This window comes from Zootoca vivipara, chromosome 7, assembly GCF_965207765.1.
Source record: "Zootoca vivipara chromosome 7, rZooViv2.hap1.1, whole genome shotgun sequence".
NCBI lineage: Eukaryota > Metazoa > Chordata > Lepidosauria > Squamata > Lacertidae > Zootoca > Zootoca vivipara.
Genome location: NC_142590.1, coordinates 30732279 through 30745479, shown reverse-complemented (window position 1 = coordinate 30745479; position 13201 = coordinate 30732279). Strand labels below are relative to the sequence as shown.

The 13201-nt window shown below is 39.2% G+C and overlaps 1 protein-coding gene across 1 annotated transcript; it reads left to right on the top strand.

The window, feature by feature from the left end:
• The first annotated feature begins 200 nt into the window (after positions 1–200).
• ACADM (acyl-CoA dehydrogenase medium chain) lies at positions 201–12618 on the top strand. Its single transcript, XM_035122681.3, has 12 exons — positions 201–308; positions 3634–3730; positions 4751–4848; positions 4964–5033; positions 5709–5809; positions 5887–5967; positions 7257–7387; positions 8307–8415; positions 8616–8756; positions 8834–8929; positions 10111–10359; positions 11545–12618. The coding sequence occupies exons 1-12, from the start codon at positions 285–287 to the stop codon at positions 11614–11616; spliced, it is 1269 nt and encodes a 422-aa protein (XP_034978572.2). The 5' UTR covers positions 201–284; the 3' UTR covers positions 11617–12618.
• The last annotated feature ends 583 nt before the right edge of the window (positions 12619–13201 follow it).

Here is a 13201-nt window from a genome sequence, read left to right as displayed (position 1 = left end):
TCGCGAGGAAGCCTATTCAGCATAAGGGAAAATCCCTGTAAAAAAGGGATAACTTGGCAGCTATGGATTGGGGCCGCGGCGAAAGTGAGAGAGACGCTCCCCCCCCCCCCCGCCAGCCCGACAAAAAAATTTTCGCTGTTGTCACCGGCCTTCGTCAGCCGACAGCTCCCCGACTCCTCCTCCCTCGTCGCCTCTCTCTTGGGGCCTAGCCGCCCGGAGCCTCGGCTTGGTGCCTACTAGGTGGGAGGTTGCTGCCGCGGCCTACGGAAGAGGAAGGGCACGTCATGGCTGCGCTGAAGGTCTCTCGGGTACGGAGTAGGTGGGCGAGGGGCGTGAGGGGAGAAGCAGGGGCGCAGAAACCGAAAGCGGCAGGCTTGGGGGCGGCCTCGGATTGCTGACAGAAAGAGGAGGTGGGGCGGAGTGGGTTTCTGTAACCCAGCAATGCAAGCCCGAAGCGTGCCTACTCTGGAGAAAACCCCTTTTAGTCCAAGGGAGCTTACTCACTGCCCCAGGAAAGTGCTGATAAGCGAGCGAAGGTGTTAACTGTGTATTTAGTAGGCCTAAGACTTCTATAGTTACAGCATTGTACAGTTGGAAGGGGCTCCCGATGGGCATCTAGTCCAAATCCTCCCCGCCCTTTAAAGTCGTTCAGTATTACGGTATCTACATACTATAGACAAAGACCTAAGGCTAAGAAATGGTGCTTAAGGCCATCTAGTACAGTATGTCTCTGGCAGAGGTGAGATTTAGAATACAGATAGTCTGATGAATATTTACTACTATGCTGATGAATATTTACTACTATTACTGATAAATATTTACTACTATGCCACACTAGCTCTTTGAGAATGTTGGGCAGAACAGTGCTTTTATGGGTTTTGTTTATATACTTGATTTATAAAGCTAATAAGAATACTTTTATATTTGCAGTTTTGTCTCAAATCTGTACAAAATACTTTGATCTAGTAGCTGCTTGCCCTTGATTTAAGCAAAATGTGAGCAAAGCTACTAAACTTTGATAATAACCCGCTTATCACTGATGAGTAAATCTATATGACATACTCAGTATGTAAATAAATGCATTTTTTCACTCTGAAAATGTGCAGGTTCAGAATGATGTATACGTTCGCCTAGAAAGGATTTGCAGAGCTATTATCTCTTCTCTGAGGATTTTTCTTCTATGATAGAAATGGCCCCATACAAGATTTCTGTCGGTTAAATTTGTTGGTAGACTGTTATTGATAAAACTGAAGGATGCCAAACCAGTGAGTTGAGTTGTGTGCAATTAATGTGTTGTGGAGTCTCATACAGGTTGGTTTATGATGTGGGAACTTTGTAATCTACTCTGTAGGTGTCACACATACCGTAAATCATAACAAGTGATTGTTATGAGCAGGTATTTCTGCCTAGGATGTACCAAGGAAACTGGAGGATAAACAGAGCAAATGTCTCATTTGTGTACAGAGAGTTCTTTTTGAAAAATATAACTACTATGAGAGTGAAAAGCAGAAGTGTTTTCCATAAGGACAACATGCAATTGAAAATAGCCACAACGAAAAGGTCAGCCTTTCAACCACTGTAGCATTTTAACTTTAATGGAATTTGGTGGTGGCAGTGCCAGTGAGCAGTCTGCTTCCCCCCAACACCCCCCCTCAAAAGGAGTATGTCACACAAGATAACTGACAAGTTCCAACCCCTGAAAAGCAAGGTATGGAGCAGAGTGCTAAAAAACTTTCTATTCCAGCTAGCCATTACAAAAACTCGGTAACTAAAAAATAGTTTCCGTGTTTGCTTTTTTCAGCCTCCCAATCTCTTTGCCTTTTATGTCACATATTTTAGGCTGTAATCCTTGGGGGAGGGCCTTTCTAACCCTGGCATTTGTTCTCCTTCTCTCTCTGTGTTGGCTGAAAGTAGGATAAAGATGCTTTACTTAAATCAAATAGCATTAGAGACTAAATTCCACAATTGTTTGCTGAAGCATCACCCTTGAAGCCAGGGAGCCACAGGTTACAAAGTACTTTAGAGTAAATCGTTCTTTGAAATTGTAGTGAAGTTGAAATGGTCAATAAGTTATTCATATACAAAGTTTTGTGGCATTTTGGTTAATACTGTACACTGGATAGAACATCTTGTGCATGCCTTATGCAATCTTTATCTTATTCACTTCTCTTTCTTGTGAGCGACTGGTGTGTAGTTGTTGGAGTATAATTAGATGGACTTTGTTCTCTTGCTATTTTATTAACCACTGGACCATCTTTCGCTATCACTTTCATATTCTGTTTTGTCAAAGCTACTTATTTTAGTTCTTGTTCCCAAAATTAGGAGCGTAGGAAGCTGCCCTATATTGTGTCAGACCATTTCCCCATCTATCTCACTGTTCTCTGCACCAGTGGTGAGTGGGGCCAGAGGCAAAAGTCAGTTGAACCACAGATGTGACTTGTACACAAAACCGCATTGTAGCCCAGCAAAAATCAGTGTTTCTACACTGCAGTTTTCCCCTGCAAATTAGTTCAGTCATTATCTTTGACCCTTCTCTCTCTCTCTCTCTCTCTCTCTCTCTCTCTCTCTCTCTCTCTCTCTCTCTCTCTTTCTTTCTCTTTCTTTCTTTCTTTCTTTCTTTCTTTCCTATCTTATCTAAGGTTTGCTGGTTCTCTTGTTAATAATCCTCCATCTCTTCCATTTTAATCTATTTAGACTAAATTCCTTATTCAGACTCTAATTCTGTCTTGGGCTGATGTCTGCAATGGATTAGTAGTCTTATGCTTCAGTTTAAGCTTACTTGGTGGTATCAAACACTTATCTTATTTAACTTGCACTCCCTTGTGCTGTTTTTCATCTTCATGCTTTTTCTGGGCTCTTTATGTGTGGAACTCTCTCCCTCTTGATATTCAGTTCACTGTCACTTTGTCCCACTTTAAGAAAGCACGAAATTGTCTTTTTTTCTTGCATATCCTCTTGCAGTTTTGCTTTGTTTCTTTAGTTGTCAGTTAAGCATTATATATATTTACTTTTACATTTTTTTCCTTTCTTATATTCTTCCAGAGAAAGTTTCTCCATTTCCCCTTTCCAAGTCCCCTCTCCTATTGTTTCATGCCTTTAGATTGTAAGGCACTCTGCAGAGACCTGTCCTTGAAATTTCATTTGTATTTCAGTCACTTTCATAAATAATAAATGCTAAGGATACCGCTAGATCTTTCAGCAATAAGATATAATATATTTCCTATAAGTGTGTATCTTCAACAGAACTATATACTGTAATAATAATTTGCAAAATCTTCAGTTTGCTCCAGCAATGGAAAGTTCATAGAAAGACAACAAAGTCCATAGAAAGGTACAGGGGCATATTTATTTGCAAAGGCCAAATGGTATTTTGAACCAAAATTAGCAGTTCATCAGGGTTATTTGGTATATTTAGATGTATACGATCTTGCAAAAGAACTTAAAAGAACATATACTACACACTGAAAAACACAAAATTCTCCAACTACTTCTAGTGCAAAATACGTTTTCTGTGGTAAATACATTGGTCTCTGCTGCAGACTGTTTTTTACTTGGCACTTGCAATAGGATTGAGAAATTTCATGGAGGCTTTTATTGGAGCTATTCATTTTTCCCCCTAAAACAAAATTTCAGGTGTTACGAAGCATTGCTACATGCGGTTGGAGATCACAATCAAGTCAAGTTGCTGCAACATCACCCAAAAGTAAATCGGCAGCTGGATTTAGCTTTGGTAAGTATTGACGAAGCACTGTAAAAATATCCCCTATTAATCTTACATTATATCCCATGCCTCAAGTATTTCACAAACCTAAAGAAAATTATCAGAATTTGAACCATTTGATGTGTGATGGCAGGAGATCAATGACTCAATGCCTGATGCACTTACTTTTTATTTTACTAAAACCAGCTGTGCAGTTTTACGAAATACAATTGGTGAACTACGAATTGTAATTGGAGAAGTGCAGTGTGCATTACATCTTTTCCTTATGCCATTTCCCCAATTTAAATTGCTTTCTGAGCTGCTTTTTGGTCCATAAGGAAAAATACATGATACAGGCGTTTGCATTTTTTTCAGTGCAGTCAGACAGGGGCTCACATACCAATTGATGTTGTAGCCACAGGCAATACACTAGGCTGATCAACACTAGGTTGACGGTTGCTTATGTGCAGTAGACTACATTGCAGCCACACACAGTCATCTCTCTATCCAGGCTCTCAAGAAGGGTGCAGAGCAGGACCAATGAGGAGCCTGGGGAGAGATGGTGTGGCCTGGGGAGGACCCTGATGGCCAGGGATAGAGATAATTGGATGTCTGATCTGATCCAGCAGGGCTTGTCTTATGTCCTCAGGTGGGAAAATTGATGTGCAGCCATCTTGCTTGCAGGAGCTGCTTCTGTAAGAGGCAAATGAACAGTTCGTTTCTTGAACAGAGGCTCCTGATTTTCCTCACGCTGTTCCAAAAAAAACAATTAATTTCAGCTGATGTTGCTTCATGCCCTTATACCTCTTGGAATATCTTGCTGTTGTCCCATTTGGCCATGGTTTCTCCTATATTGCTGTGCTGCTTCTTGTCCTGTCACATCCTGGCGAGTAGAAGTAGGGATGAATTTAGATGCCAAAATAACGCACTCTAGCAATGTCAGGTGCAAAGTATTGCAGTTCTGCTACTACCAGTATGTTGAATTATTATGGGGATTTCAAATATTTGGATATATTTGATTGTTTGACATGTGAATGCCATGTTTTCTAGAACTTACTGATGAACAGAAAGAATTTCAAGCTACAGCTCGTAAATTTGCTAGAGAGGAAATCTTGCCCGTTGCTGCCGAGTATGACAGAACTGGAGAGGTAGGTTTGGTATATAAGGGGAAAACAGCTTGCTTTAACATTTCATTGAGTAAATGTTTCTAAAAAGCGACACTGTACATAAAATGAAATATTTTCTTATCTCTTTTCTTTCTAGTATCCTGTTCCCCTCATAAAAAGGGCATGGGAGCTTGGCTTGATAAATTCACATATACCAGAGAGCTGTGGTGAGTAAACTACCTTTTAAGCAATAAAATAGCATGAACTAAGGAACACTTTTAGGAGGCAAAGATATGACAGATTTTACGATAGGGTGTTTTATGAATGTGAAGGAATAGCAATAGCCTGGTGTAAGATAAGTTTTCATGCCTTGAGACCCTATTAGAAATAGCAGTATTGCCAAACATACAGGGTATATATGTATATGGATATTAGTTAACTTCTTTGCAGTATGTTTGATGATTGGTAAGTGGATATGCAAACAGACACCATTGAAATGTGTTGTGTTCCATCTGGACCATCCTCTTCAACCATAAGGCCATTTACCACCAATAGCTCTGTAGAAATGATCCTGAAGGTTTATTGTGCTTTGATGATGTTTTGATTTTTATTATTGTCTTTCAATATTACTTGGAAGAATTTGTATCCTGAACTGGTATTGACCCATTCCTACATGCAAGTTGTGATTTAGTTAACTACTGGGGTTATTCTGAAAAGGGATATACCAATATTGTAGGGGTGTGTGTGTGTGTGTTGAAGGGATATATGCAAATGGAATTGAAACATCCTGTTACACTGATGTCAAAATTCATCCTATCAAAGGTTAGCGTGTATAGGAAGTAAAGTGCACCTAAAATGGATTTGTATGGGACTATTTTTTGTTTACTAATGTTTTGCTATAGGTGGCCTTGGCCTTGGGAGTTTTGATGCCTGCCTAATTACTGAAGAATTAGCTTATGGATGTACAGGGGTTCAAACAGCTATTGAAGCAAATTCCCTGGGTGTAAGTATTTTCCTTCTTTCTTTGTAGTAGTCTAAATAATGACTTTTTTGTATTAAATGTTTCTTTTTTTCTTGTAGCAAATGCCAGTCATCATTGCAGGAAATGAGCAGCAGCAGAAGAAATATCTAGGAAGAATGACAGAGGAACCTATGATGTGTGTAAGTTCCGCCTCTCCCCCCAAGTCTATAGAATTTTCTTTGCTTTCTTTGGTGAAAAACCTGTATACACTTACCGTATTTTTCCATGTATTGGACACTCCCATGTATAGGACGCCCCCTATTTTGGGAGACTCCAAATTAAGAAAATGGGGGGAAATTGCCCTAACTTGTTGAAATTTTTTTGGAGAGGATTGCCCAGAGCCTAACAGCCGCATGTCTAACAGCCTCCTATCAGCTGTCCCCTTGCGGGCAATCGCTGAGCTTGGGGGGGGGGGGAGTTGAGCTTTTGGGGGGGGAGAGTGGTGAAGCTTTTTTCCCCAATTACTTTTAGCACTTTTTGCCATTCCTGCGGGGCCTCCATATTCTGTTTGCCTCCTCCCACTCTGCCTGCCTTACAGCTGGGAGGGAGGCTGTAAGCAGTGTGTTTTTGTGTGCAGGCGGCACGACATTACACAAGAGTAGCGTGGCGATTGAAGTAATATCCCCCCTTTGCGCCTTTCACGTCAGCGAAACATTGCACGTTGCACTCTTCCTGTGTAACTTTGCACTGCCCGCACACAAATGGAGCCATGTGAAGACACCACACAGAAAAAACAGATCGCACACAGCCTCCCCCACAGCTGTAGGGCGGGCAGAGTGGGAGGAGGCAAGCAGACTAAGAATGCCCCGCGGAAAAGGCGCTGCCACTCCAGTTGGCCGCAGCGATCAAAAATATCTCCCCCCTCTGTGCCTTTCTCATGTGGCCTTGTTAGTCTGCTTGGAGCGGCGCGAAGATGCCGCACAAAAATGGACTGCCTACAGCCTCCCTCCCAGCTGTAGGGCGGGCAGAGTGGGAGGAGGCAAGGAGACTACAGAGGCCCCGCAGCTCGCCACTGCCAGGAGCTGTGACTGCTGAAGCAAGTAGAGTATTTATTTCTATATTTAATTGCTGTATTCCATGGATAAGACGAACCTTGTTTTTCAACCTAAAAAATTGGGTAAGAAAACCTTGTCTTATAGATGGAAAAATATGGTATTATTAATTAATTTATATATAGCTTATATGCAAAAAATTGCTTCTACACAGTTTACAAGAATAACATCAATGCATAATTGAAATACACAATAGCAATTCCATTGGTCACTAGAATAAGCCTTAATTAAAATATGTAATAAAACAATTAAAAAGAATGGCAGTTAAAACAGCTAAAAACAAACAGTTAAGCCAACAAAATCAGAAGTGCAGTTCAGGGGAATGCTTGCCTAAACAGGTGTGCCTCCTGTTTATTCCTTTTTCTTTTTCTCCACAGGCCTACTGTGTAACGGAACCTGGAGCAGGCTCTGATGTAGCGGGTTTAAAAACAAGAGCCGAAAAGAAAGGAGATGAATATATAATTAATGGACAAAAAATGTGGATCACCAATGGTGGCAAGGCTAACTGGTATAGCAATTCTTAACTAGCTTTACTTTCTGTGTAGTTCTTCCCCACATTTGATCCGTTTTTGTTTGTGTCATGCTCAGTGTGACTATGATACAGAATGTTTATTAGAAACTAGTTGGGGAAATTAGGTATTATCTCTTAAAGGTAAAGGGACCGCTGACCATTAGGTCCAGTCGTGGATGACTCTGGGGTTGCGGCACTCATCTCGCTTTACTGGCTGAGGGAGCTGGCGTACAGCTTCCGTGTCATGTGGGCAGCATGACTAAGCCTCTTCTGGTGAACCAGAGCAGCCCACAGAAACACCGTTTACCTTCCTGCCGGAGCGGTAGCTATTTATCTACTTGCACTTTGACATGCTTTCGAACTGCTAGATGGGCAGGAGCTGGGACCGAGCAACGGGAGCTCACCCCGTCATGGGGATTCAAACCACCGACCTTCTGATCAGCAAGCCCTAGGTTCTGTGGTTTAACCCACAGCGCCACCCACGTCCCTTATCTCTTGCCCTATCACAAATGAGGCAAGAGCCAGTGTGGTATTGTGTCCACATTCTTGACCACCATCCAGGATTTGGTTTGGAAGGAATGAAGAGAGAAAATTTGGAACAAGGAGTGACAGTACATGCTGTAAGGGCTGAAATCACCCTTTTACTAAATACCATCCTGTGCCAGGTGTGCTTTATGGGTCTTTTCCTTGTATATTGTCTTGTATTTCCTTCTTGTTTTATATATAATACCGAACAATAGAAGTCCAGTTTTAACTACGGTATGTTAAAGCTCAGTAGAAGTCTTCAAAACATGCTGGGTTGTCCTCCTTTTTTGAAACCGCCTGATCATTGTTTAATTTCTGGTGATAAAGCTACTGGAAGCATCTGTTAGAGTGAAAGTCAAATTTGGCTCTTGTTTTTGTGTGTGTTTATTAGGTATTTTTTATTGGCTCGTTCTAATCCTGATCCCAAAGCTCCTGCAGGCAAAGCTTTTACTGGATTTATTGTGGAAGCGGACAGCCCTGGAATACAAATTGGAAGGAAGGTAGAGTATATATAGATATAGATATAGATATAGATATAGATATAGATATATACACACCATCTATTCTGTGTGTGGATGTGTAAAATAACAAGCATAATTCTTGCACTCTTGGCTATAAATGACCAATCTACATTAGTTTTTGACTTCATCAAATAATTATGTTAAGGCATAATTAAATATTTCATAAACTTTCTTTTCAGGAACTTAATATGGGTCAACGCTGCTCAGATACAAGAGGGATTGTTTTTGAGGATGTGAGAGTGCCCAAAGAGAACGTATTAATTGGTGAAGGTGCTGGCTTTAAAATTGCCATGGGAGCATTTGATAAAACCAGGCCTCCAGTAAGTATCTGAAATAAGTTTTAGAAAAATATCTTTTTAGAGTTCTATTTTTATGATATCCATCGTTAAAATCACAGGTAGCTGCTGGTGCTGTAGGGCTAGCACAAAGAGCTTTGGATGAAGCTACAAAGTATGCTATGGAAAGAAAAACCTTTGGAAAGGTCATTGCAGAGGTATGTGAATCTCTCTATCATTTATATGATGCCATTTCCAGTTAATGTGCATTAAGGGAAATCTTTTTCACAAAGCTTATATTGTAGGGTCCTAAAATAGCTTAGCAAGTTGGAAGTCATAATGCTGGTAAAACCAAAATATGATCCACCAATCTCTTACTAGAAGCCATTTAAATTTAAGGGTAGTGTTGCTTTGTAAATGAGTCTCTTGTGGGGTAAGAGGATTCAAGATTGCTGCAGCTGACAGTTAAAAAATGTGGACTGTCGTATAGCAAAGCTAATGCTGATTTTGTCAATGAGGGATAGCGTGGATAGTCACTGCAAAGAACCAAACTAATCACATTTGTATACTTGGCTTATTTGGGAGGAAAGGCAAGATATAAATTTAATTAATAAATACATGTTTGACTGTAAGTCATTTTAGGGTTTTCTTGTTTGTCACTGAAACAAGGCGACATGAAGTCATTTAGTAATCTTCACACATTCATTAATAGAGAATTATTTAAATATATAAGCACTTCAGATTAAGCCAGCACTGCTTTCTGATAACTAATGCTACGATCACAAAATAAATATAGCTGAGGAGTAATAAGAGTCCTAGGGAAATCCTAAAACCAGGTGAAGATTGTAATAATTCTGGTGACTTTGGGTAATTCCTGAGGCTTGGCTGTGCGTTGATAACTTTTCTAATTAGATGAAATTTCATTGTAATTTTTAACAAATATGAACGAAGTAGCTTAGCAAAATATTTAATTCTATATACTGTATTGATAAAGTTTTCCTTTTTCGGTCTGATTCACATGTCACTTTAAACCATAGTAAAACCTAACCATGAATTAATGGAGAACACACAGCATACACGCTGGTAAAATTGCAGCCAGAACCTCCTTCTGGGAGCTAAGGCAAGGCTCATGGTTTGTGTCTCTCCAAACAAACCATGAGCTGTAACCAAGTTTAGTTCTTATTGCTCGTGGCTTCTTTGAGGAAAATAAATTGCAAACCTGAGTTTGGATATGGCACTTATTGTGTCCCAGCAGCACAGCAGCAGGAGGAATGAGGGGGGAATGCAATTTTATCACTATGCAGAAGCCTGCTACATGTTCCTTGATATGTATTGTACAAAAAGCAAACTTCTCAATTCTTACTGGTCAATGTTTACCTATATTCCTCAACCATCTTAGCACCAGGCAGTGTCCTTCATGTTGGCTGAAATGGCAATGAAAGTGGAGCTTGCTCGCTTGGCTTACCAAAGGGCAGCATGGGAGGTAGATGATGGTCGTAGAAACACCTACTATGCATCTATTGCAAAGGGATACGCTGGAGACATTGCAAATCAAGTAGCTTCTGATGCCGTCCAGATTTTTGGAGGAAATGGATTCAATAGCGAATACCCAGTAGAAAAGCTAATGAGAGATGCCAAAATATACCAGGTAGGTAACCCATTTAATGCAAATACTAGGACTGTTGCCCAGTTAACATTTTTAGTGAATTGATAGCAGCAGTCTATTAATAAATTTGTGTATATAATATAAAGACAAAAGTATGTTTCCCTTCTAAATTACACATCTGTGTGGTGCAGCATTCATCTTAAGAGGTATTCTCTTTCATAGGGGAGGCAGCTTCTTTTAAGGTGGCACTCGGCACCTGCAGGGTTTTTTAAAGCAGTATTTGTATGAAATGCCTGCAAGTTAAAAATTAAAATCTACTGAGCATTAAATCTGGGGCAATGTGGAGAATAGACCCGTTTAGGATGCAATCCTATACAAAATATAGTATAAGTAGTTACTGGTATCTGGAAAGTAAGTATGTTACATGTAACGGATTGACCTCAGATAAAAACACACATACAAACCCCTGTATATAATTAAAATGTGGTAATTATTAACAAAATATTACATTATAATCAACTAAGTCATACTTGGAGCAGAACCCATTGAAAATAAGTAACCTAAGCAATGTTTATTAATTTTATGTTGGTCTACTCAGAGTAGGATTAGCACCTATACAGTTTGAAATCCAGTAATATTTTTGAAAAGGAGGTAGGTTTCCATAGCTCAGGTTATATCCATTCCTTTTTTAAATAATATAAAATTTCTGCCTGTGGTCTGAATGGCATAACTGTACAAACTAGAGCAAACTAGAGCAGTAGTCTTCTACCTTTTCAGACCTGGGACCCACCTTGAAACCCATTTCTTCATCTTTACCATATATTTGTATGGTGGTAATGCTGCTGTTGTGACCCACGTATGATTGGGCTGGAACTCAGTACTGGATCCTGACCCACCAGCAGTAGATCTAAGTAGATCACAAATGATTTGTAATGTGCCATGGGAGTCTGCTGTTCAAAGAAGAAAGTTGAAAAATGCCACTAGGCACGCTCAAGTTCTTAGGCTTAACTAAAGTAGCCTATTGGACCATAGCCATTTAAGTGCAGCCTTGAAGTACCTGGTGAGGTTAGTCTCCCCCCATTAAGCATCTGTAGCAACTTTTGCATTGAACTGTTAACATACTGATAAGAGGTTCCCTGTATTTTCATAATATTTTTTGTAGTTTTGAAATTGATCAAAATGGCACCTGCCATTTATTTATTTATTTATTGCATGCTTTCTTTTCAGATATACGAAGGCACAGCTCAGATACAGAGACTGATTATAGCTCGTGAACATCTTGGCAGGTTTAAGGGTTGAGAACTTTTGAAAAGAGACAAGGGCATGTAGTAACCTGATGCTGCAAACATTTGTCTTTATTCTTGTATGCTACTTTTAAGATTAAAAAAATAAAATGGCCTCAAAGTAATAGCATATCTGTTTCAGATCTTCAGTATATGGAAAAAAAACATGTTCCCTTAATTATTGAAACTGTTAGCCAGAGACCTCTTGAAAAATTGGGTTATGAGATACATGTTGGTACATGTGGTTCTTTTTAGTTTGTTTTTAGTGGCTGTTTTTACTTTCAGTTTACTCCATAATTACTTGGTTATCCCTGTCCTCTGATCTTCTCGCAACACCTTTTAAAGTGCCTCAAATTGAATTTGTGACACTGTATTGGATTAAGAAGTTCATACCAATACCAGCAGTTTAGGGTTCTTGTTTTCTGTTTACAAATTATGTAATTTGGGAATAGGGCCACTTAAGTATGTTTGTTTCTGTGGAAAAAGAAGATTCTGGACTCACCATTTCATCATACCAATTACCACCAAATAATGCATATTATACGCAGGGTAAGGTGTGAAATTATAATCACTATCAAGTCGGCTGTACTGTGACTGTATTTTAATTTGCCATTTCTCTATATAGTGTAGCTGTGCAAAACAGCTGTAGTGTGGATTTTTTCAACAACATACAAAGAGCAATGTAAAACAAAGACTTAACAATGAACCTTACTTCTGAAATCAATGTGTACCTCACAACATGCTACAGTGTGCCTCAGAACAAATTGCCTTGTCCTCGGAAAAGCCATATTACTGTGTATATTGTATTAACTTCTATGAAAAAATAAAGACTTTTCATTTTATGAGTTTGGAAACTGAAAAGTAGCAGTTTTGCAAACAACTTTGTATGTTGTTATAAAACAAAATCTATGATGCCTGTGTTGAACTTTTCAATTATCTGAAGAGAATACATAATGGTTTTGGTGCCTTTAGCCTGATTATATAAAACTTACTAAATAAATGCTTTATTACATTCAAATATGATGAAAAAAGCCATAGTGTATTTTTTTTACTAGTAATGTTTATAGTACCCTCATTACGTCAATTAGGTATAGTAACAACTAATTTTTTAAAAAAACACTTGCCCTGAAACTCTGTTTTAGTTTTATAATCTGGGTATGAGTTTTGGCATTGAAATGGAAAACAGCTCATTCATTTGTGTTAGTATTAAATCTGTACTAAGATGTCATTAGTATACTGGTGTTCAGTCTCTGCTTCAACTATAGTGCAGTTCAGTTGATCTCTGATGCTGGAGTTTGCTGTAAAATGCTGTCCGATAACTTTTCTCTTGCAACTTTACTAAACAATGCATTTTTATATTACTTGTTCTGGTGGTGGGAATTGTGTGCATTGAAATGCTCTTTTTTTAAAAAAAAAGACTGGTGCGTTTTTGCGTGTGGATGGTCAGAGTGCATACACTGTACAGTAATATCTATTAGGTTACACTTGCATCTTTGTTTAAAAAAACTTCATGAAAGCTCTGCCATTTCAGTAAGGTAAAATAGTCTTTAAATACGACACCTTGCCTGTACTACTCTTGCCGTTCCCTGACTAGCTATTTT